This window comes from Coregonus clupeaformis, chromosome 17, assembly GCF_020615455.1.
Source record: "Coregonus clupeaformis isolate EN_2021a chromosome 17, ASM2061545v1, whole genome shotgun sequence".
Taxonomy (NCBI): Eukaryota; Metazoa; Chordata; class Actinopteri; order Salmoniformes; family Salmonidae; genus Coregonus; species Coregonus clupeaformis.
This window is the reverse complement of record NC_059208.1, coordinates 42,731,595-42,757,878: the sequence shown is the minus strand read 5'-3', so window position 1 is coordinate 42,757,878 and position 26,284 is coordinate 42,731,595. Positions and strand designations below refer to the sequence as shown.

At 41.7% G+C, this 26,284-nt stretch overlaps 1 protein-coding gene across 1 annotated transcript in view; it reads left to right on the top strand.

The window, feature by feature from the left end:
* LOC121586447 (nectin-2-like) overlaps positions 1-16,842 on the top strand; it is an 80,220-nt gene extending 63,378 nt beyond the window's left edge. The window contains exons 7-10 of the mRNA XM_045226367.1: positions 15,213-15,348; positions 15,485-15,542; positions 15,690-15,785; positions 16,263-16,842. Of these exons, the coding sequence (XP_045082302.1) occupies positions 15,213-15,348; positions 15,485-15,542; positions 15,690-15,785; positions 16,263-16,484 (512 nt within the window). The 3' untranslated portion in view covers positions 16,485-16,842. The remainder of the gene's footprint in view (positions 1-15,212; positions 15,349-15,484; positions 15,543-15,689; positions 15,786-16,262) is intronic.
* Positions 16,843-26,284: the final 9,442 nt, after the last annotated feature.

Genomic DNA, 26,284 nt, shown 5'->3' with positions numbered 1-26,284 from the left:
GTGTGGCAGACCTGGGAAGAAAATAGTTGTATTTTGTAGTTTATTTGAAAATACCAAATATAGTTTAGATAGTTTCAAATAAAAGGCAACAATTTTCTTTGATATTCAAATACAGGTCTCAGAAAAACAAATAATATTTGAAGGTATTTGAATATATGCAAGTTATTTGAAAACAAAATAAATATTTATTTGATGGCTGACAAATATTTGATGAAGAACCAAAACTACAACAGTTTAATTAGTCTAAATATATTAACAATAGCACTTGATTTGGAGGGCTCCCAGATATGAATCTTAATATAGCTTCTAGCAGTGGTCACCAACCTTTTCCGAGTCAAGATCACTGAGTCCAAAAGCAAGCCGAGATCTATCACTCAGATAAAACAAATACAACTTAAAAAACATAAGCCTACTGTATGCAACATTAACCTATTAAAAACAGTTCTGTAGCAGTGAGGTTTGTGCAGTTTGCTATAGGCCCAATACATTATCACTGCATATTGGCTATGCTTGAATTGCCCTGCCAATGTTTATTATGTCTATTTTCAAAAATGTATGTATATGATCACACTGGTAATTGATAATTTGTTGTATTACTTGTGAGGCACAGCTGAGTGAGCATAATAATTAGCTTTTTTATTTTACTGGACTGATGGCCTGCATCTGATGGTCAGTCTGAGGGGAGGGAGAGAGCAGCGGTGAGGCTGCCTCTCACCCGTCCCTCCTCTCTCCCTCCCTTCCGCTGAGAAAAGAGGACACAATCTTCCAGCTGATGGCGAAACTCAAGTCGCACTGCATTATTTCTGCGTCATGCACCAATTCATGTTGTTACTGCTATAACCAGAGAAAGTGAAATATTCCTCAATATTAAAAAAGACACAAGCCTCTAATAATAACAACGCAAACTTATCGGAACACTTTGCTATGCTCATTAATTGCAGCTGCAGTGCTGGTTGTAGCGTGAGTGGAAGTAGGGAGAATGTGCATTTTATGGCTTATAAAAGTGTTGAACAAAGTGTTGACTGCTGAATAACAACTTAAACATGAACTTATGAAAACAGCTCTTTGCTGTATTAATTGAGTCTCTCTAGTCATGGTTTTTGAAAAGTATTGAAATCTCAAAGTATCAACTTTGCTGTGCGCTCAAGGCTTATTTTTACAGCCTATGGCTCGAGGAAACTGTGCAGACACTGTGATCTGAGCTATCTGATTGGCCAGTGGTAGGCCTATAGGTGCACTTGATTTGCTCTCTGGGCCTGCCGGGTTCTACCTTCAGACACATGGAATGGTTAAAAGTGGGAACACAGCCTTCCTGGCACTAGGGCTGCTGAATCAAGTGCACCTACCGCCAACACCGAAAATAAAGGCTTTTTATTTTATTTTTATTTTTTTCCCAGAAATGTTTGGTGATCGACTATGAAGGCCGCGATCGACCGGTTGGTGACCACTGGCCTATAGCCTAGCATTAAATACATGAGGGACATGGAATCACCTCAACATTAGAGTAAACCACTTTTGCAGCTTCAAAATGACTAACTAATATATTTTCATCATGAGTGGGACGTAAGGTAATACAGTAACAGTTGACATCAAGCTCTTATGCGTAGTAACTTTGTGATTATTACAATAGCAACATTGAGTACATTTACATGCACACTAATAATTCGACATTAAACGGCAGTAGGCAGATTATGCAATAGTCATGTAAACAATTTACTCTGTTTATATTAATCGGCGTAAGGTCAAAATCGAAGTAAGCATACGCCGATTAAAACACCTGGCTTTCTGAGCAATCAAATTATTAGGACATGTAAACAGCTTAATCGACGTTCCAGCTGTGTATTTGATCTGCACAGTGCTAGCACCAGCTGAGTGAGCCTCCCTCTTTAGCGCGAGTGAAGTGAGTTCGGAACTACTGAATGTATGCAAAGTAGTTTTCACATACAAACTTTATATGTCCAAACTCAGAATCAAATATGCTTCCCAAAAATAACATGGTTGCACGTTTATTTTGATTGGTGATGCATTTATCAGAGTGCCATTAGGTAGCCTGATTTCAGATGTGTCCATGTAAACAGAATTATTAGGGAAATCGTTCTTCTTGCAAAGCATGTAGACGTTTTAATCGAACTATTATATTAATCTGACTATCCACAATAATCGCATTATTGTGTACATGTAAGCGTACTCACTGTTACATAGGACTTTGGAAATTGCTTTAATTGCATAATAGTGGAATAAGGAACAGTCACTATTCCTCTTGTGTACAGAACTTACAAACACTCTCAGCTCATTGCTATGCAATTAAAATGCAATTACAAAAGTATTATGTAACAACATGCTAATAAAATGTTGCTCCAAAAGTAATTACTGTTTTATTAGAGGCACAATAACAATTTAATGTTAAGTGTTACTGAGAATTCTAACAGTAACAAAATATGGTTATTAAGTATCGAAAGGAAACTAAATATCCAAAAACTGCCTTCTTGAATCAACTGCAGCCAAGGTAGATGGAAAATCATGTTAGTTTGTATTTTAAGTAACTATCCCTTTAAAGATGGTATCGTGTGTGTTTGAAACAAGAACACTTACCCTCAGATGGACAAAGATGTTTGAAGTTGTTTTTGCTAAGCATCCAACTTGCTGTTTGCAAATGGATTTGGAATTTCTCTGCAGTATTTTCAGGTATCATTAAATGAATTGCAGTTCTACATTTTCAGTGGTATACAGTAGTTGAGCATCACAACTTATTTACTTATCTGTACAAAATAGAATTGGTTAATTAGTTTGAGTGATTATGTACACCTGGGGCAATGGACATTCAGAAGAATGGATATTAACAGAATGTTCAGATAGAAATGTATTGTGTAGATCAAATATCACTGTCAGATAGATTGGAATACTATAGGAGATTGTGTTCTATTCATTCTATTTCTGTATTCAACATGCAGCCCTGCCATTAGTTGAAGGCAGAAAATCCAATCGTTTCTGGAAAGTTGTCACTTCCTGAGATCTGTATTCAAATAGTTTTAAAAAGTAGATAATTTCTTAGATTTAAATTCAAATCGTTTTTTAAAAGTAGTCACTTTCTGAGATCTGTATTCAAGTAGTTTTACAAAAACTGTATTCAAATAGTTGTAGTCACCTCCAAAGTAGCTATTTGTCCCCCCCAAATTGTTAAAAAAAAACTTTCCAGTAATTACTTGAGTAAAAGTAAAGATTCCTTAATAGAAAATGACTCAAGAAACTTGAGTAAAAGTCTAAAAGTATTTGGTTTTAAATATACTTAAGTATCAAAAGTTAATGTAACTGTAAAATATACTTAAGTATCAAAAGTAAAAGTACTTTCAAATTCCGTATATTAAGCAAACCAAATGACCCAATGTTATTGTTTTTTAATCTACAGATAGCCAGGGGCCCACTCCAACACTCAGACATAATTTACAAATGAAGCATTTGTGTTTAGTGAGTCCGCCAAATCAGAGGCAGTAGGGATGACCAGGGATGTTCTCTTGATAATCGAGTACTTTTGAGTGTCAGGGGAAATGAATGGAGTAAAAAGTACATAATTTTCTTTAGGAATGTAGTGATGTAAAAGTAGTAAAAAATATAAATAGTAAAGTAAAGTACAGATACCTCAAAAAACTACTAAAGTAGTACTTTCAAGTATTTTACTTAAGTACTTTACACCCCTGCTTTCCACAAAGCATAGTTAAAACTATAGTTGTCCCAGGTCTGGTGTGTGGCCTGCAAGTGCTTTGCGACAGATAAAATGTGCTTGAGTGCATAGCTGAGTGTGACCATGATTGCATGTGGCCTGAAAGTGTTTATTGACAGAGTCGTGCGTGTGTGTTTGCGGGATACTCCTGGTCATGTGTGGTAGCGAGAGCAGCCACTAAGTATCTGTCAGGTCCCACAGACGTCCATGCGTTCCTTCCACTAGTGTGACTATCTCCGACTCCGACTAGAGTTTTTCAAACGGCTTCCATTTTACCACGCCAGTAGTGTTTGTTTGTTTTTGTCGGGGGCTCGTCTTCCTTCACAACAGCCTAGTCACCACAGCAATTAGGCCGTATCATTAGTAACCATTAGCATCAAGCACTGCTCATAAACCAAGCGTCAACTCTCTGATTAATAAGAGCTGTGACCTTTGACTCCAAGACTGAATTCGTAATCCCTCTGATTAAGAAGAGTGTACTGCATACAGTAGTAGGTGTTTTAAATGGCACAATATCTCAAAGGTTCAACGCTCTCCGGAGAGGTTTCTGACGAAACGTTCTTTGAATGTTGTTTGGACATTTGTGTCTGAATGAATCAATTTAGTTGTCATCCCTCCGAACCGTGTGGCCAACAGCTGTTAGTCAGTCTGTAGATGTATTATAGAACACAGTCGTGTTGTTCCGAGCTAGTGATTAGAATCCTCGTCTTAATGCGGTTTGATCAGGGCTAATGAGCCGCTACTGTTTACTCTCTGAGGCACTCAGTGTTTTTACAGAGTCTTTCTACTTTGCTGCCTAGTTTGCAGCCCAACATAATGCCTGCTGCGGAACCCACTTAAAGACATTAATGCGTCTAGCTTGTGTACCTGTATATTATGTGTGTGCGTTTGTGTGTGTGTGTGTTTTTGATTAGTATGTCTATATAGAGAGGTTTGTGTGTTTTGTCTTGTTCGGCAGATATTTTATCTGTTTGTGTTTTGTTAGAAGGAGTAATGGCGTTGGGTGTATTTCTCTGGGGACGTGATTAACAGGGCTTTTCTTGAGCGTGTGTGTGTGTGTGTGTGTGCGTGCGTGCGTGCATGTTGTACCTTACCTGTTGTGTCGATACCCTGACATCTGCTCCCTGTCATTCATTAACACTACTCCTGAACATCAGTGTTCAGTTATATAAAGCCTCCAGCAACCCTAAGTGAGATTATCTAAATAAAGACATAAGAGAAAATTGAGTTTCTGCTATTAGTTAAGGCCTTAGATATGGATTCTGATTCATTAGTATGCAGTCGTTGTCATAGGTGGATAATTACCACAAAGAGAAAAATGTAATCTGCAATTAAACCTATTTCAGAAGCACTTATTCCACACAAGAGAATAGGTGTGGCTTTCACCGAATGTATTGATGTCATAAAAGCGAAACGCTTTATCAAAACACTTGGATGGAATTAATTGGGTGAGTTCCTTCTATTCAGTAGTACCTTCCAAAACATAAGCCGTGGAATATATTTTCTGGTATTATATTGATACTGTAAACCGCCATACAGATTGCTGTATGCTTGCTGGTAATTAGCAATAAAATAGTAGTCGTCCTAATCCAGCCTTTGTCGCAGACAATGTGGTGTACCATTTAATAGAAAAGGTATACAGTACCAATCAAAAGTTTTAGAACACCTACTCATTCAAGGGTTTTTCTTTATTTTTACTATTTTTTACATTGTAGAATAATAGTGAAGACATCAAAACGATGAAATAACACGTATGGAATCATGTAGTAACCAAAAAAGTGTTAAACAAATCAAAATATATTTTATATTTGAAATTCTTCAAATAGCCACCCTTTGCCTTGATGACAGCTTTGCACACACTTGGCATTCTCTCAACCAGCTTCACCTGGAATGCTTTTCCAACAGTTGAAGGAGTTCCCACATATGCTGAGCACTTGTTTTCCTTCACTCTGCTGTCCGACTCATCCCAAACATCTCAATTGGGTTGAGGTCGGGGGATTGTGGAGGCCAGGTCATCTGATGCAGCACTCCAACACTCTCCTTCTTGGTCAAATAGCCCACAGCCTGGAGGTGTGTTAAGTCATTGTCCTGTTGAAAAACAAATGATAGTCCAACTAAGCGCAATCCAGATGGGATGGCGTATCGCTGCAGAAAGTGTGCCTTGAATTCTAAATAAATCACAGACAGAGTCACCAGCAAAGCACCCCCACACAAATAACACCTCCTCCTCCATGCTTTACGGTGGTAACTACACATGCGGAGATCATCCGTTCACCCACACCGCGTCTCCAAAGACACGACAGTTGGAACCAAAAATCTCCAATTTGGACTCCAGACCAAAGGACACATTTCCACCGGTCTAATATCCATTGCTCGTGTTTCTTGTCCCAAGCAGGTCTCTTCTTCTTATTGGTGTCCTTTAGTAGTGGTTTCTTTGCAGCAATTCAACAATGAAGGCCTGATTCACACAGTCCCCTCTGAACAGTTGATGTTGAGATTTGTCTGTTACTTGAACTCTGTGAAGAAGTTATTTGGGCTTCAATTTCTGAGGCTGGTAACTCTAATAAACTTATCCTCTGCAGCAGAGGTAACTCTGGGTCTTCCATTCCTGTGGTGGTCCTTATGAGATCCAGTTTCATCATAGCGCTTGACGGTTTTTGCGACTGATCTTGAAGAAACGTTCAAAGTTCTTGAAATGTTCAGTATTGACTGACCTTCATGTCTTAAAGTAATGATGGACTGTCATTTCTCTTTGCTTATTTGAGCTGTTCTTGCCATAATATGGACTTGGTATTTTACCAAATAGGGCAATCTTCTGTATAACCCCCCCTACCTTGTCACAACACAACTGATTGGCTCAAATGCATTAAGAAGGAAATAAATTCCACAAATTAACTTTTAAGAAGGCACACCTGTTAATTGAAATGCATTCCAGGTGACTACCTCATGAAGCTGGTTGAGAGAATGCCAAGAGTGCGCAAAGCTGTCATCAAGGCAAAGGGTGGCTATTTGAAGAATCTCAAATATAAAATATATTTTGATTTGTTTAACACTGCTTTGGTTACTACATGACTCCATATGTGTTATTTCATAGTTTTGATGTCTTCACTATTATTCTACAATCTAAAAAATTGTACAAATAAAGAAAAACCCTTGAATGAGTAGGTGTGTCCAAACTTTTGACTGGTAGTGTATATCTTTTTGAATGCATTGGCATTTACAGTTATATATACATTCGGTACACGATATTCTATAATTCATTGATTACTCACTTCCTCTGTATTTAAAACAGTAATTGTTGTCATGGAAATGGCGTTGTTGTACAGGTACTGTACATTCCCTCAGAGCCATATATAGATATGTACAGATCATGACTGTTTCGCCTGTATATTCTATGACTTGTTCTTTTCCCAGCTGCATGATAACAGCTTCTCACTGCTATCATAACAACAGAGTTGATGTTCACCCCTAGGTTCAACCCTTTAATTGAGTCCAATTATAGGAAATTACAGGTAGAAAAGACTGCAGTTCATTCCAACGCGAAATTCTGTGAGTTATTTTCAGTCGTTTTTGAGATGGTTTCGCAGAAGTCATGAATATATAATTGTCTTGATCTTTTCTCTCTGTCTTTTTTCTGTTTCTTTTGTTCTTCTCTTTTTTTCTTTCTCCTGTTCCTTCCACTTCTCTTTCTCTGTCTCTCTCTAGCGCTCCTCCTCTACCTCTCTCTGTCCATTAAACACACTCCAGCCGTGGCCTCCCAGGGCCTGCCCTTTAGTTCCGCCGTGGCTAGCCATCCCAGAGACCTTTACCGTCGTTAGCGTAGCAAAACCTTGTGGCTTGCTACACTATTAGTTGTTAGTGGCTAACAGACTGTCTCAGACCGATGCCCTAAGGGAGCTTATTTCTCTCTCTCTCTCTTTCCCTCTCTCTTCCTGGTGTCTCTCTCTCTCTCTCTCTCTCTCTCTCTTTCTCTCTCTCTCTCTCTCTCTCTCTCTCTCTCTCTCTCTCTCTCTCTCTCTCTCTCTCTCTCTCTCTCTCTCTCTCTCTCTCTCTCTCTCCCTCCCTGGTCTTTCTCTCTCTCTTTCTCTCTCTTTCATTCTCTTTCATTCCTACTCTCCCCTCCTAACCATAGTCCGGGAAACGCAAATTAGATGCTGAAAGACACAAATGGGGGTTAGTTGCGCTCCAGGCTTCTCCTTTGGAGTCAGCACATTCTGATCTGTCCATTCTCTGAAAAACTCCATTGTGGTTTGTTGGAGGAGTAGAAGGGAGGGAGGAGAGAGGGTGATAAGAGGACTTAAAACAAGAGGAGTTATACAGGAGCGGAACAGAGATGTGCGAGGTGATTGATGAGTGTGTAGGGTAGGGAGGGTGGGAGGGAGGGATGCTTGGGGGGAGGATGATGAAACGTCTGGTTCCCGACAGGCATACCAGGCAGGCTAAGACAAATCAGCTGTTAATCCTGCAGGGACTGTGTGTGAAGGGGTGTTGTGTGTGTGTGAAGGGGTGTTGTGTGTGTGTTCATTTGTGTGTTTATGTGTGTGTTCACAGTATGTGAGGGGAATTATAGTGAGGGGCGGTGTTTCTGTCAGAGGTTACAAAGTTTAATGCTAGCATCTCCAGCTGCAACAAATCACTCACAGATAAACAAGCTGTAATTTTGTTTTGCGGGAAGAAAGCGGCGGCCATTTTTATTACTGTTATTACACTGGGGTGTCTAAACACGACATAGAATCCATGGCATGCAGTCAAAACAATTATTTAACCCAGAGACTGACTCTAAAAGGATAAAGTGAACGGAAAAAAGGCCTGACACTCACTGTCAGTGTATCAGGGTTTAAGGTTATTAAACCGTTTTAGCCCGGCATATGTTTCCTGTATTATTATAACTGGCAATGTTTATATCAGAAACTGTTATGGCATGTAGCAGCAGGGATAGGAGGAGGAGACTTGGTGGAAGTGTGTGTTTCTGCTATCCTTGTGCGTGGGTCTGTCTGTCTGTCTGAATGTATGTGTTTCTGCCATCCTTGTGTTTCTGTGTCCCTTTTGTGTCTGGTTGTGTGGGAGGGGAAAGTCACTCGGGGGTGACAGATGACCGATGGGGACCCAAGGACAGTGGGGGGGGAGTGTGTGGGGGCCCGCAGTGGCTGGATGAGAGTGTGTGGGCTGTGATTCGCTGTGGCACTGGATGGCAGGAAACATACTGCTGCCCGTGGAGGAGGGAGGGAGGGAGTAGAGGAGATCAGTGTCACAGTGAGGGGCACACACACATATAGTGTTCACACACACACACAGAGAGAAGGACAGACAGAAGGATATAGCGACACAATCTGACAAACAAACATGCAGTGTCACTGACTGACCTCCGCTTAATCTCCAGACAGTTAAAATGCACAGGGGCCAACAGGGGAGGGATCGCAGTAGATTAGCTTTGGCTCTGCTTGATGCTACTAGGCACCAGCAGCAGTGGCTACTAAGACATGCTACTATAAATGCCTGTTGGTCTGGAGACGCCCAGCTCAGTGGAGCTTAAACCTTCTGCTTCATGCTCTTCTGAGCTCCACACACACGCACACACACTGCTCTGTTGACCCGACAAGAGCCTCCGTGGCCCCGCAAACACCCGGCCTCATTATGTATGCAGAAGGTTACCAGGTAAAAGGCGCCACGGCGGCAACGCCCCGAAGCCCTGGTCCACTTGACCCAGATTAGTGGCAGTCGCTGGGTAAGTGATCAGTTTTAAGGCAAAGATCAGGGGATGTGGGCCACACTGGAGCCGAAATGAAGCCTCAGCCTCTGTCTGACTGTATGTGTTTCTGCTATCCTTGTGTTTCTGTGTCCCTTTGTGTCTGGTTGTGTGCGAGCGGAAGGTCAATCGGGGGGGACAGCGGGAGCGGGGGGGGGGGGCGTGGTGGGACCCTTGGGTAAGAGGCCTGTCTGCCCAGGGCCAGAGGGCCCGCAGTGGCTGGATGAGAGTGTGTGGGCTGTGATTCGCTGTGGCACTGGATGCCAGGAAACATACTGCTGCCTGTGGAGGAGGGAGGGAGTAGAGGAGATCAGTGTCACAGTGAGGGGCACACACACATAGTGTACACACACACACACACAGAGAGAGAAGGACAGACAGAAGGATATAGTGACACAATCTGACAAACAAACATGCAGTGTCACTGACTGACCTCCGCTTAATCTCCAGACAGTTAAAATGCACAGGGGCCAACAGGGGAGGGATCGCAGTAGATTAGCTTTGGCTCTGCTTGATGCTACTAGGCACCAGCAGCAGTGGCTACTAAGACATGCTACTATAAATGCCTGTTGGTCTGGAGACGCCCAGCTCAGTGGAGCTGGGTATCTCCTCCGTGGCCCCGCAAACACCCAGGCCTCATTACGTATGCGGAAGGTTACCAGGTAAAAGGCGGCAGCTGCGGCCCCGAAGCCCTGGTCCAATTGACCCAGGTAAGTGGCAGTCGCTGGTTATGTGATCTGTTTTAAGGCAAAGATTAGGGGATGTGGGCCATGCTGGAGCCGAAATGAAGCCTCAGCCTCTGAAGTGGCTAGTTTGACCTAGTTTGATCCCTGGGAATGGAATGGTTGGAGGCGTTTGCAATGACGATAAACTCATTTCATTTTCATGAGAAACACTATTTTCTGGTCCAGTCATGCTATTTGAGGAGGCGAACTAGGAGAGTGTTTTTCATCCACTAAGTGGAGGGAAACCGAAATGCATGGGGAGAGTTGACCGGCACGGAAAAAAGAGGGGATCCTGGCAATTGATAGGGTTTAAAAGTGTAGCTATTATGACTAAGAGATCGCTCATACATAAAATGCTGAAACACTCACAGGTACACATGAAGGGAAGGGCGGGTGTGTTTATGAGTGTTACCACGAGGCGTCATGATCCAATGACTTTTGGATCAATTGTCATCGCTGGCTGTGCTGAAGGTCTCTGTGTGTGTGTGTGTGTGTGTGTGTGTGTGTGTGTGTGTGTGTGTGTTGTATTGCTAACTGGTGAGCAATGAGGTAAGATAAGATGTAGGCTCACAGGACGCTAAAGAGTCCAGCAGAGCAACACTCCTGCGAGCCTGTTCTCCAATCACAGATGGCCCCGCAAAGTGTGTGTGTGTAAGAAGGTGTGAGGGCTTGGCTCTGTGGAGCAGGCGGGAAGCCGAGAACACACTAGGTCACTAAGGTTGCCGGGGAGAGAGAACGAGGGAGCGAGGGATGAAGAAAGGAAGGGGTAAAGAAAACAGTTGGAGGGGGAGGTTGATGTCAGGGGTAATCCTTATTTTGCCCTCTAAGCACAAGGCAGTAAGGAGCCGAATTAATGTTTCCCCGTGTCGACAGATTGGACTTCATATTACCGTGAAGCTTTTAAAGTCTTCCTCCCTCCCTCTCGCTCTCCATTCTTTATCCCTTCTTTCACTCATTCGGTCCCCCTCTAGCTCCAGCACTTACTGTACAAGACCTACTTCGAAAAAGGAGAGGAAGAAATCGTTTTCTTGTGGTTAGTTATTGAACTATAAGGTAGTTATGTAGTATTTGAACGTATACATTTTTCAAAAAGAAAGTATTTCTTCCAACTGTTATTTTTCTCTTCAGTCAGCTAGGAGGCAAGATGGTCCTAAAAGGCCAGTATGTGCACTGTGTCTGACCAAGTGTGTGACTAAAAAAGAACATTTTGGAGCTTGCCAGTGAAGGGAAAGTGAGCAATGGAGTGCGAGAGAGAGAGAGAGAGAGAGAGAGAGAGATGGAGAGAGATGTCCCAGTTGGGAGTTTTGCGGAGGAGTGTAGCAGCAGAATGCCAATGGCGATGAGAGCCAGGCCGACTGTGAGTGGTTGTTTCGCTAGTTGTTCCTCCCTGTCACTTAAACCGTATCCCAGAGAGACGGGGGACCTTTAAAGTCTGCCTCTCTTGGCCCCACTTCAGGGCCTTCTCACCCCTGTCACGCTCCTCCGCCCTCCCTCCTAGCGCCCTCCCTCCTAGCGCCCTCCTTCCTAGCGCCCTCCTTCCCTCCCATCTCTCTATCCCTCCATCCTCCCACATCTATGTACATACAGTGCTTTCGGCAAGTATTCAGACCCCTTGACTTTTTCCACATTTTGTTACGGTACAGCCTTATTCAAAAATTGATTAAATTGTGTTTTTCCCTCATCAATCTACACACAATACCCCATAATGACAAAGCAAACATTTTTGAAAATGTATTAAAAATAAGAAACTGAAATATCACATTTACATAAGTATTCAGACCCTTTACTCAGTACTTTGTTGAAGCATCTTTGGCAGCGATTACAGCCTCGAGTCTTCTTGGGTATGACGCTACTTGGGTATGACGTATTTGGGGAGTTTCTCCCATTCTTCTCTGCAGATCCTCTCAAGCTCTGTCAGGTTGGATGGGGAGCGTCGCTGCACAGCTATTTTCAGGTCTTTCCAGAGATGTTCGATCGGGTTCAAGTCCGGGCTCTGGCAGGGCCACTCAAGGACATTCAGAGACTTGTCCCGAAGACACTCCTGTGTTGTCTTGGCTGTGTGCTTAGGGTCATTGCCCTTTCGGAAGGTGAACCTTTGCCCCAGTCTGAGGTCCTTAGCGCTCTGGAGCAGGTTTTCGTTAAGGATCTCGCTGTACTTTGCTCCGTTCATCTTTCCCTCGATCCTGACTAGTCTCCCAGTCCCTGCCGCTGAAAATCATCACCACGGCAGGATGCTGCCACCACCATGCTTCACTGTAGGGATGGTGCCAGGTTTCCTCCAGACGTGACGCTTGGCATTCAGGCCAAAGAGTTCAATCTTGGTTTCTTCAGACCAGAGAATCTTGTATCTCATGGTCTGAGAGTCCTTTAGGTGCCTTTTGGCAAACTCCAAGCAGGCTGTCATGTGCCTTTTACTGAGGAGTGGCTTCTGTCTGGACACTACCATAAAGACCTGATTGGTGGAGTGCTGCAGAGATGGTTGTCCTTCTGGAAGGTTCTCCCATCTCCACAGAGGAATTCTGGAGCTCTGTCAGAGTGACCATCGGGTTCTTGGTCACCTCCCTGACCAAGGCCCTTCTCCCCCGGTTTCACAGTTTGGCCGGGCGGCCAGCTCTAGGAAGATTCTTGGTGATTCCAAACTTCATCCATTTAAGAATGATGGAGGCCACTGTGTTCTTGGGGACCTTCAATGCTGCAGAATTTTTTTTGTACCCTTCCCCAGATCTGTGCTTCAACACAATCCTGTCTCCGAGCTCTACGGACAATTCCTTCGACCTCATGGCTTGGTTTTTGCTCTGACATGCACTGTCAACTGTGGGACCTTATATAGACAGGTGTGTGCTTTTCCTAATCATGTCCAATCAATTGAATTTACCACAGGTGGACTCCAATCAAGTTATAGAAACATCTCAAGGATGATCAATGGAAATAGGATACACTTGAGTTCAATTTCGAGTCTCATAGCAAAGGGTCTGAATACTTATGTAAATAAGGTATTTCTGTTTTTAATTTTTAATACATTTGCAAACATGTCTAAAAACCTGTTTTTTCGCTTTGTTATTATGGGGTATTGTGTGAAGATTGAGATTTTTTTTTTTTTAATCAATTTTAGAATAAGGCTGTAACGTAACAAAATGTGGAAAAAGGGAAGGGGTCTGAGTTTTGACTGTGTGACCAGGGTTCGGGATAGTCTCATTCTTTCAATCTGGGCTGACAGGATGGTATTACACACTGAATGGTATTGGTAAGTGACTCAACTGGGAGAGATATGTGGTAGAATATGTTAATATGACTATGTAGGTGTGTGTGTGTGTGTGGGGGGGTCGTTGTGTGTGTGTGTGTGTGGGGGTCTTTGTTTGTGTGTGTGTTTGAGCGTACTAAGGGGTTTGTCTATTCACATCACATCTGTTATGTGAGCTAATCAGTCTCCAATGAGATACACTCCCTCTCCATTCCACCATGCCCCATTCTTGTATCCACCCTGACAAATTCTGTTCCCATTCCTTTCTCTCCCCCCCCTCTTCTTACCCCACCCTGTCTTGGCCCTCATTCTCTGCCAAGCCAAACCCGTGGGTATCGGGTGGGTGGGCACCCCCCCATCTTTACCCTCTTTTCCCAGCCAATCCAATCCTCTGTTTCTCTACCTCCTTCCCTCAGCCCACCCCCCTTCAAACAGGGTTATATTCATTAGGCACCAAACGTAAGAAAATGGACTGAAACAGGGATGGGACTATCTGGACCTGACCAATAACAACATCTTGGTTTAGTTTTCCGTCAATAATTGTTATAAGGCATTCTAATGCAGTTTGCCCAAAATGAATACAAGCTAGTTAATTTCCTACATGTTAGACTGCTTGTTTTTGATGCAGTAACTAACATGACTCATTATTTATTGAAAATACAGTTTATTATTATCGGAGAACATTAATGGTAAACGCTGCTAATGTAAACTTTGATATCCAGCACATCAGATAAGCGGCTAGGGTACCCACAACGGATGTCAATAGGCTGGAGGGTGGGAGTGGGGCTTCTGTCTGTATAGATGTCTGTGTCTGTGTGTTTCTGTGTGTGCACATGTCTGTGCATGGGTGTGCCTGTGTGTGTCCGCGTATCCAGCTGTGAGAATGAGAGAGAGCAATTTAGGACCGAGACAGCCCTGGCCACCGCCCCATATCTCCCTCCCTCCCTCCTCCATTTCATGTTTTCGTGATAAGAAATGATCGACGCTGACGGGTCTCTTTTCGGCTGTGACTGCCGTTGTATGTATGAGTGTGTGTCTCTGGACGTGTCCCCAGCGTAGATTCATCAGACTCCCCTACACATACACACCTATCAGATGCGCGGGTCCTAGTGGAATCGCCCATAGTCGGAATCTCTGATATGGATGCAAGCCGGAGTGAGAATCCACAAAGTCATTTATGCTCTCACTCACTCACTCTCAGCAGTGAGGTGTTAGCTTGGCAACGGCACACCACCATGTGGCCGCAAAGAGAAAGTAGACCACTATTATCCTCAATGGGATATTAGAGTCCCCCCAGTGGCCATCTGTGGAAACTGCACGCTGGTTAAAACCAACATAATGAGAGGCTTTTACATTTAATTTAGACGCCTCACTCAGCCTCAGTGCCCTCTAGTAATCACATACATAGACATAATTGAGCAAGGAGGCCGAGGTCAACTCAGAACATTGGCGGATGATAAGATGTCTGGCAAGCATTAAATGCCTAACAGAGCTCATTTCCTGGGATGTATTCAATGATGAGAAACGTTCTGAATGTTGCAGATAGAAATAGAAAGAACAATAATATATTCTGTATGCGATACATTTCTATCTGAATGTTCTGGAACATCCTCCTGAACAGGCCCTGTTCTTCAGTTAAGCTGTTTTCATTTAAAACTTCTGATTGGATTCTGATTCTAACAGCTCATATTCCCCCAGCCCTTATCCCTGTCACAAGGAGTAATGACACATACATTTGAATTGGACTAAATCTTAAATTCTCTGCGTCTTCTTCTCTTTCAGAGCAGCGTAAAATAACAGCAGGGCCGTCGACGGCTGGCATCCTCGGAGGCATCATTGGTGTGGTCCTTTTGCTGTTGATTGTGGGCTCTGTAATCGTGCTGGTCCGCAAACGCAAGCAGAACGCCGAGAACGGAGAGTGAGTGTTCCGCTCTCAGCAAATGTTCCTTTAGTACACTCTTACTGATTTCTCAAAGTCATGTTTTTTCAATAGGTGTGGACAAAGTGAGTTGCACTAACCTCTCCTCCTGCCCTCTTTTCTCTCGTCCAATCAGTGGTCCTCCCAAGCACAAGCCCCCTCCCCCTGTGAAGACCGGCAGCTCCACAGAGATGGTGAGTGGTCCACGTCCCTGTCACTCAGGGCTCATTATTACTGAAGGTCATAAACCACATGGAGTGCAGTTCGTAATGGGGCTAATGGCTATTGATCGGAGGAGAGTGGCCCAGTTATCTTACTTTGACCTCTCCACGACCCCACAGCTGAACAAGCATGTCATGGACCCAGTGACGAAGAAGTTGACGGAGATCCAGCCTTTAAGTAAGGTCTACTACGAGACCAGTGGAGAGCCTGTCACGGTAAGAGGACATCCTCCAAACTCCATACTCTGGGTCGTGATCATTAGGTCACACCAGAAAACGAAATTGTACTTAAGTCCAGGTAGTTACTCCATGTTTCAGTCTGTTGTCTGCAATTGGGTGCCTAATGAACACAACCCGGACTCTCTCCATTTTCACATAGTGCTGTTTACAGTCGTTGATTTACTACCTGTACTGTATATCGAAATGTCTGCTGTTTACCCTTCGTGAGGGACATCTGGCTGCTTTCTAGACTCTGGATTCAGTCTCTACTTTATTGTCAGATTACACACCCTTTTTGTACTATATTATAACATTCTGCCTCCGTGGTCCCTCAACAGCTTGACTATTTTGAAAACTAAAACGTTCATTGAACCTATTGAACAATGCATGGTCAAGGAGTGGATTTTGTCTACCATACCACAGCTGATGTCATTTTCTTGAGAGTTGTTGCTGGTTCAACTTTTGATATTACAGGATCTGGATGCCTACGATGATAACACCATTGGTGGTGGGGCTGCTAATGGTGGCGGCCCTGCTGTCCTGGAGGACTCAATACAGTATGCCGATATCGACGAAACGCTAAATGACGAAGCCCTGCCACCGTACTCCGGCGCGGATGGTCACCACGTCGATGAGCCGCCGTCGGCCACTGTGGCCCGCGGAGAAAGCTTTGTGTCGGCAGCCATGTATGTTTAGCAGGTGATGTTTAAGCCTCCATAACGACACAACAACAACACCGTGCCTGTACTTGGCTACATTGAACAGCACAGAGACCCAGGAAGGCTCTGGACCGATCGGCACAACTCCAGCCTCCCGATGTGGTCAAATCCTAAATGCAGTGTTTACTACTCTTGTGATTTGGGAAAGGTAATATCACCCAAAATATCACCGGAAACATAATTCAAAATATCACCAGAAAATTCACTCGAAACTGGTTGTTTGAATGTTGCAATGTTGTACTTAAGTAATAAGGCCAGAGAGGGTGCGGTATATGGCCAATATACCACGGCTAAGGGCTGTGCTTATGGATACAGCCCACAGCCGTGGTATATTGGCCATACACTACAAACCCCAGAGGTGCCTTAATGCTATTATAAACTGGTTACCAATGTAATTAGGAGAGTAAAAATAAATGTTTTGTCATACCCGTGGTATACGGTCTGATATACGACAGCTTTCAGCCAATCAGCATTCAGGGCTCGAACCACCCAGTTTATAATGTTCAGTAAGCATCCTCAGACCAAAATGCAATTTTATGGCAGTATGAACAGAATTAGGTTGTCACTGCTTTATAACATTGCAACATGACAAAGTTTAAGACTCTGACTCATGTTTTGGGTTCAATCTAAATTGCAAGAGCTGGCAATACTGCATTATTAGGGTAACGAACTGTGACATCTTAGTTTACAACAAAACACACAATGCAAACACAATGATCAATGTGCGTGCAATTCCCCCCCACAGGAAAGATTACTGCTAACATTTAAGTCAAATTAAGTTCAAATTATAAGGATTGTATTTTCAGTGTCAAAATACACGGCATGTATTGGAAAATATTGCCATAGTACCAATTTATGTAGATGAAGTGGCTAATATGTGCTCTAGTATATGCTGTATATTTTACACAAGGCAAAATATTTATTGAAATATTTTATATTTTAGTCTTATTCTAAAGCCTTTTATGTACTGAAAAACAAATGTGCAAAACATCATTGATGAACAATTATGTGAGACCATATCAAGTTGGTCAAAGATGTCAAAGTGAACCAAATTATCAATGAACACTGTAAATAATATTGATGATTAATATATTGTCGGTGAAATGTGTGCACATAAAAAAAAACAATGTGTAGGTGTTTTCAGGGCCTCTATGTATAGGGGTGTCAGTTTCCATGTGAAATTGAAAAAAAGTATACATTTTACTTTAACGGGTATTGAGGACGTCAGTCACAATGCTTATGTTTTAAATATAAAAATGCTGTGTGGATTTTAGTCCTTATAACTCTGCATGGAATGATCGGTGGCTTGTTTCAATTAGTTGGCTCACTTTTCCCAAGGCTACTTACAGACACCAGGCTTTATACTTTTTGAATGTTGTCGATGTCTTAGCGTTCCTCCATTGTATCGTCTACTTCAAACACATCGCTATAGAGCAGCGTGGTGGTGTAGGCCTAACAGAAGGCGCACAGCACAACTTGAGATATCTTTTTGCTGATACATAAAAGTCAGTCAGCATATGACTATGTTCTTTCCACAGGGTGCTTACTGCAGGGTGAAATAAACAAAGAGTTGAATGTAACTCTAGCTGAGTAATGGGAAGAAATCATTGGTTCTGGCTGTTCCAAAGAGCTTGAGTCGCGAGGCCATTGATCTGTCAGTGTCACCTCAACAGACGCAGAGAGAAGCAAGGCTATACTCGCTAAGTACATTAGCTTGTTGAATCAAATAATAAGTAAATAAAAAGACATACATGAACAAAAAGCACATGTAGATATGTAAGTAAATAGATAGATACTATAAACACTAGTGATTGCTAGACAGATATAGAAAAATAGATGTACTATATAGACTGATAGGTAGACGGACTGGCAGACAGACTGGTAGAGAGAAGTACGGACACAGAGAAATAGAACACAGTAATAACTGCCTACCCCACCGTTCTTTATTCCATCACAGTCAGTGCGTCACTGCACTACTATTGTTTTTTGATGTGACAATCACTTTGAAAACAACTTTCATTCGCTTTTGGTGGAACTTTGCTCTCTATGGTGTTTCTTTTAAAGGGAACGTCTGCATGCTGCATGGAACTATGGGTAGCTCAACTTCTTCTCTGTGCAAAAAGATTAATGCTGCCATTTTGAAAACGTATGGCTGTGGGCGGTGGGCTCGCATAAAGTGGTGCCGTATCAGACAATCACATCTGTATTTTATAGCCTTTACACGGGTTAGATTTCAAAGGGAAATTCATTGTGCATTTTTTAATTTGGTTTTATAAACTGTGATTCCATCTTTTTTATTTTATTTTATTTTATGTATTGCTTCATATTGTTGTCAGAAATATATTGTACTGTTTTGTGTATTGCCTATAAAAAGAATCTCAAAATTGAAGATGTGTTGATATATTGAGTTAGAAAAAGACAATCATTGGGACCCCTGGGTTTGTTATTACCAATGAGTCAGCAGTCTGTTTTGTTTAGTTCTGTTGTTTTATACTCAAGGAATCTGCTAACTACTTCTTGCTGCAGCATGAGTTGCTGTGTGTGTTTGCCAAGCGCTTTGCCTCCGCCCCGATAGGTTTGATGCCAAAAATACAAACTGTGAATGTTAGCGATAACGCTAATCTGAATCTGGTCATCTTCCTTCCCCGGTTGTTTACTCATCTCACATTAATTGTCACATTTTTTCAATCCCAAGCCAGACGTGCCTTCGTTAATTTATTTTTAGCTTGTTCATTTACACATTTGTTTCTGTCTTAGAAAATAAATACGATATTTAAAAAAAACATGGGGTAACCTCTGATTGTGGAAAGCCAAACACTTGAGATCATTGTGATAAAAAAAATATGTTTTTCTTTCTTTCCCTTTTTCCCCACCAGTTTAAAATAATGTCATATGCTTTTTGGGAAACAAAAGATATGTTTTACGGATCATTGTCTTGTCCAATAAAATGTAAACCAAAGGTCCTGAACGTCTCGCTGTATTCTCTTAAACTTCTATTGAGTCACATCGACCTCCAGGCCTTGAGTCCTTTAAGGCTCTTAAATGACCAACCAACATGTGTCATTGATGTCCAGTTGTAACGGGTAACTGACACTGATTGCCCTTCGTTGCCCTGGACATGTATGTGTCTGTTACCATTCTATAGCCAGCACCCAAGTGATATAGCCTGGCCTGAGATCTGTCACCATGCATTTGTTAACCTCTGTCTTAATTATAGTGTTATAGGTCTATAGCCTGCGCATCTGACGAGATGCATTCTGAGTTCAGAGATTGTCCCATGTCAAGAGTAGTTAACTCAAGTAAAGGAAAAGAACACGCCAGAATGGAATGTGATGGACGATTATCAAATGTTAATAGCAACGATGAGTAAATGCCGATTAGAGGCCGCTAGCTCTCAGCCATTTATTGTTTGACCTTAGAGAGCGAGAAGGAGAGTGGGAGATGGTGTCCTCTGCTGGTTCACACTTGGATCAACATCACAGATAACATTTTTAAAGCTCCTTTCATCTTTAGTTCATTAATGAAACGGCTCACGACTTTCTAAATTTGGTACCTTGTCTGGCCTAAATTACTCCTGTTTTTGACGATGAGTTTAAATACTCTGCTGACACAAGTTAATCAATGCTATCATGACTGAGGAGACACATGAGCAGCGCTCCACTTAAATGTATAGTGACATACCTGTATATCGTTCAACTATTTATATTTTCAGTAATCTGATTAAATTATGTTTGTTGATAATTTCCAGCTAGTACAACATCCAGAATTCCAGCCCCAGTGCACATTTCAAAGCGGCAGGTACTTTCACACTCTTTCAAATCTCCTAAACCATGGCAAATTACAGTATGTCTGAGAGTTATGTGTAAACATATCCTCTGGAGTATTATTTTAGCCGCAAAAAATGTTAGGCATCACTAGACATGCCACTTGTGAACATTTTTGTCATTTTTGAGCTTCTGAGCCAGGCATGTTGAAGCGCATAAACTCATCAATCACAGTCATTCCTGCAGGGGGTGGTTAGGTAAACAAAGAACCAGTAACACACTGTTCTACATGATGGCCTTAAACAGATTAGGGAGAATTAAAGGTGCAGTCTGGGATTCGTTTTTTCAGCAAAACGGCAGGCTGTCACTTGTTTTGATATACAGGTGAGGGGTGAGGCTGGGGAAATGTAACTCACTTCAATGCATCCTCAAATTCATAGAGGGCCCTCTTGCTGCAAGGACTGACAGTCCATGACATCCACATTATAATTGTAAACATACTTTAAAGCTATACATTGTTTACAAAGACACTGTTTACAATGGAGTAAAACAACCTTCCATTTTGGGACTTGATAGAAGACAGTTGTGTTAAACTCATGAGGCATTTGAAAATGGTATTCTACAAGAATCAATGGATAAACACTACCAGTCAAAAGTTTGCACACACCTACTATTTTTTACATTGTAGAATAATAGTGAAGACATCAAAACTATTAAATAACACATATGGAATCATGTAGTAATCAAAAAAAGTGTTAAAAAATCTTTTTAATTTTTTCAATTGGGTGTGGAGCCAGAGACAGCAAGGGTTCAAACTGTAGAACCCAGTTCCTACATTTGAATATAAAAATTGATTTTATCAAACATATCTATGCTACATTTAATCTCTGGGACCCTCAGGATGACAAATCAGAGCAAGATTACTGAATGTAAGTACATTTTTTACATTCAGATGTGAATGTATCAAACCAGTTGCTGTGATAAGTTTTTTGTTGTGCACTCTCCTCAAACAATAGCATGGTATTTTTTCACTGTAATAGTTACTGTAAATTGGACAGTGCAGTTAGATTAACAATAATTTAAGCGTTCTGCCCATATAAGACATGTCTATGTCCTGGAAAGTTTGCTGTTACTTACAACAGTCATGCTAATCACATTAGCGCACGTTAGCTCAACCGTCCCGTATGCGGGACACCAATCCTGTAGAGGTTAATGCATTTGAGCCAATCAGTTGTGTTGTGACAAGGTAGGGGGTCGGGGTATACAGAAGATAGCTCTATTTGGTAAAAGACCAAGTCCATATTGGGGCAAGAACAGCTCAAATAAACAAAGAGAAACGACAGTCCATCATTACTTTAAGACATGAAGGTCAGTCAATACGGAAGATGTCAAGAACTTTGAAAGTTTCTTCAAGTGCAGTCGCAAAAACCATCAAGCGCTATGATGAAACTGGCTCTCATGAGCACCGCCACAGGAATGGAAGACCCAGAGTTACCTCTGCTGCAGAGGATAAGTTAATTAGAGTTACCAGCCTCAGAAATTGCAGCCCAAATAAATGCTTCATGGAGTTCAAGTAACAGACACATCTCAACATCAACTGTTCAGAGGGGACTGTGTGAATCAGGCCTTCATGGTCAAATTGCTGCAAAGAATCCACTACTAAAGACTAAATGGACATTAGACCGGTGGAAATGTGTCCTTTGGTCTGGAGTGCAAATGTGAGATTTTTGGTTCCAACCGCTGTGTCCTTGTGAGACGCGGTGTGGGTGAACGGATGATCTCCGCATGTGTAGTTCCCACTGTAAAGCATGGAGAAGGAGGTGTAATGGTGTGGGGGTGCTTTGCTTGTGACACTGTCTGTGATTTATTTAGAATTCAAGGCACACTTAACCAGCATGGCTACCACAGCATTCTGCAGCGATATGCCATCCCAACTGGTTTGGGCTTAGTGGGACTATCATTTGTTTTTCAACAGGCCGCTAGCCTGTAAGGGCTATTTTACCAAGAAGGAGAGTGATGGAGTGCTGCATCAGATGACCTGGCCTCCACAATCCCCCAACCTCAACCCAATTAAGATGGTTTGGGATGAGTCGGACGGCAGAGTGAAAGAAAAGCAGCCAACAAGTGCTTAGCATATGTGGGAACTCCTTCAAGACTGTTGGAAAAGCATTCCAGGTGAAGCTGGTTGAGAGAATGCCAAGAGTGTGCAAAGCTGTCATCAAGGCAAAGGGTGGCTATTTGAAGAATCTCAAATATAAAATATATTTTGATTTGTTTAACACTTTTTTGGTTACTACATGATTCCATATGTGTTATTTAATAGCTTTGATGTCTTCACTATTATTCTACAATGTAAACATTTTTTTAAATAAAGCCCTTGAATGAGTAGGTGTGTCCAAACTTTTGACTGGTACTGTATATAACTAATTTAAATTATCGATAATAGCTGTAAATATCACAGATTGTAGATTAAAATGAGAAGGGAACCAAAAGGATGCTAATGCTACATCACTCCTCCTTGTGGTGAAGATGAAGGTAGTGTCTATCAAAGCACTTCCAATTATGGTTAGAGTGCTTAGTGATGGAGATTAAATATATTCGCACAAGTACTACCAGTGGATGTGTCAGTAAGTAGACCTATGAGTCAAACAACGCTTCTTCCTTCTCTGATCCATAGATCAACAGTTTGACAACATGGCTAGTTGCAAAGTCAGACCAAATTTATAACAGCAGATTATAGCTTTAGCCTACTGCTATTTCAGATCATAGTTGTGCCTGATCTTCCTTTTACCTCAACATCCACCTTCCATTAAACTACATACACTATAGATAAAATAATGAATTGATTTAGTAATTAGGGGGTTTAAAACACTGTCTGATATGAATGTGTGTCTGGTATGTTGAAGTGATATATGGTGGTACATTTGTATTAATTTGATATTCTATGTTTGCAGCTGTTGTGGAAAAATTACTCAATTGTCATACTTGAGTAGTTTTTTTTGTGTATCTGTACTTTACTTCTTTCTTTTTTTGACAACTTTTACTTCACTACAACTGAAACTGATTTATTGGATTGACAATCGGGGCAAGGGTGTTGCTCAACCAATTACAATAGAGGGTCGGGGAGGAGATGCAAATGAGAGATCTATCATGGACACGCTATGGACACTATGACACTTGCTTTACTAATCAAGGTGGAGACCATGTGCAGTGGTGTAAAGTACTTAAGTAAAAATACTTGGAAGTACTATTTAAGTCGTTTTTGGGGGTATCTGTACATTACTTTACTATTTATATTTTTGACAACTTTACTTTTACTTCACTACATTCCTAAACAAAATGATGTACTTTTTACTCCATACATTTTCTCTGACACCCAAAAGTACTGGTTACATTTTGAATGCTTAGCAGGACAGGAAAATATTCTAATTCACACACTTATCAAAAGAACATCCCTGGTCGTCCCTACTGCCTCTGATCTGGCGGACTCACTAAACACATGCTTAGTTTGTAAATGATGTCTGAGTGTTGGAGTGTGCCCCTGGCTATCCGTAAATAAGAAAAACAAGAAAATGATGCCGTCTGGTTTGCTTAATATAAGGAATTTGAAATGATTTATACTTGTACTTTGACTTCTGATACTTAAGTATATTTGAGCAATTACATTTACTTTTGATACTTAAGTATATTTAAAACCAAATACTTTTAGACTTTTACTCAAGTAGTATTTTACTGGCTGACTTTAACTTTTACTTGAGTCATTTTCTATCAAGGGATCTTTTCTTTTACTCAAGTATGACAATTGGGTGCTTTTTCCACCACTGCTCTTCATACCTCATTCTGTAAATGAAAATGTCTGTAAGGAAACACCTGAAGGTCATACACATGATAAGGCCATGTGCGGTTTTCAACTAGGTCCTCAATGCAGCAAACTCAATTAACAATAGCACAATAAGCACACCTAATAGGTATTCCCGTTATAATAGGGATGGAGTACATGTTTTGAGTGGGATGAAGAAGCTTTTATTTCAAAACTATTATACACTCATCCTGGTGATTCGCAGCATACTGAACAATGAGAGGTCCAGGGTTCAAATCCCAGACGAGCCCCCAAATAGTGGTTTCTTGTAGGAAAACAAATGGCTACAATGTGTTATTATTGTACACTGTGTTCTGTGGGGAGCAGAGCTGAGACTGGTCCACCATCTCAAGGGATTAACTACTGGCATTAAATCAGAGTTGCTTTGAGATTTTCATATTGCTTTTGCAATGGGAATAAGGGGTGTCACGGGGGCGGCAAGTAGCTTAGTGGTTAAGAGCGTTGTGCCAGTAACCGAAAGGTCGCTGGTTCTAATCCCCGAGCCGACTAGGTGAAAAATCTGTCGACGTGCCCTTGAGCAAGGCACTTAACCCTAATTGCTCCTGTAAGTCGCTCTGGATAAGAGCGTCTGCTAAATGACGTAAATTAAAATGTCACTCGCCAGTGTAATGAATACTCAGGGAGAAAAGGGTGTAGATTCACGCGCAGAGCGCGGCAGGTGTTTAATTCGCCTTCGCAAAAGGCAGAAATCGTGGTCACAGGCAGGCAATGGTCATACACAGGTAGGAAAACAGGCAGGAGAATCAAAAACTAGGACTGAAGGCTAAAACTGGTTCTCACAAACGAGCTTGGAACAGGTTTAGTAGAGTCAAAACGAACAATACCTCACAAGGCACAAACAGAATGAACTGAACTAAATAAGGAGCTAATGAGACCAGGTGAGTAACAAACACAGGTGAAATCAATGAACAAAAATGAAAGACAGGGCTACGTTCAAGAACACAAAGAAACAGGAAACAGGGATACGTTCAAGAACACAAGGTTGGCTAAGAAAATAAATACAGAACCTTACAGCCAGCTGCTACTCTTTCTTTCTTTCTTTCTTTCTTTCTTTCTTTCTTTCTTTCTTTCTTTCTTTCTTTCTTTCTTTCTTTCTTTCTTTCTTTCTTTCTTTCTTTCTTTCTTTCTTTCTTTCTTTCTTTCTTTCTTTCTTTCTTTCTTTCTTTCTTTCTTTCTTTCTTTCTTTCTTTCTTTCTTTCTTTCTTAACCCTAACCTTAACCCCAAAACCTAATCTTAACCCTAAACCTAACCCTAAACCTCATTCTAATTCTAACCCTAACACTTATTCTAACCTTAACCCTAAACCCCCTAGAAATAGCATTTGACCTTATAGGGACTAACAAAATGTCCCCAGGTGGTCACATTTTTTACAAATTCTTAAAACATTTCTATCCTGTCTGTCTATGGGTAACAGGGTTGACTTGTTATGCTTAACCCGCTCAGTTTTCCATCACAAAATACCAGAAAATGGCCAAAAAGAGTAGAACCAGCTCACCTACTTTTAGTCTATGATTTGACTATTAGATGTTTTATGTTTCTTTTTTTTTATATTGAAAAAGGAATAGTTTATTTTAAAAGGTACTCCATTTAATATAACATGCTTTTAAAATTCAATATTGGTGCACAATTTCTACCTAAAATATCAAAGGGATGCAAAAGGCACTTATTTCGTGGAACGACCCAGATGTACTAATTATGAGCCAATTAACACAACTGATTCTAGATCAGTGTTAACTATCCGCTGAGCCCCTTGGGTCTCTCATCTGAGTCAGCCATCTTAACTGCCTACAACAATCCCAGAAATCTCTCTCTGTCTTAATTGAACCATGTGTCTCCCTCTCCCTCTCTCGCGCACCATTTCCTCTTTCCATTAAATCCCTGGCTCCAGATGTGTCGCGGAAACGGCGATAGCGATCTCCATGGAAACAGCCCAGCAACAGGCTGGCCCCTAACACCCAATGAGAGCGCTCAGTAGCTCTACCTCTCCTCCAATGGGAGCTGTGGGCCTGACGTCGGCCGTGAATGCGAATGCTCAGAGGCTTGATCGTTCACTTCCTCGTTGGTACATCTAGCCGACTGAGCTGAGCCTTATTTGATGTTCCTCGCCTCAACATCGCTTGAGAGAGAGAGAG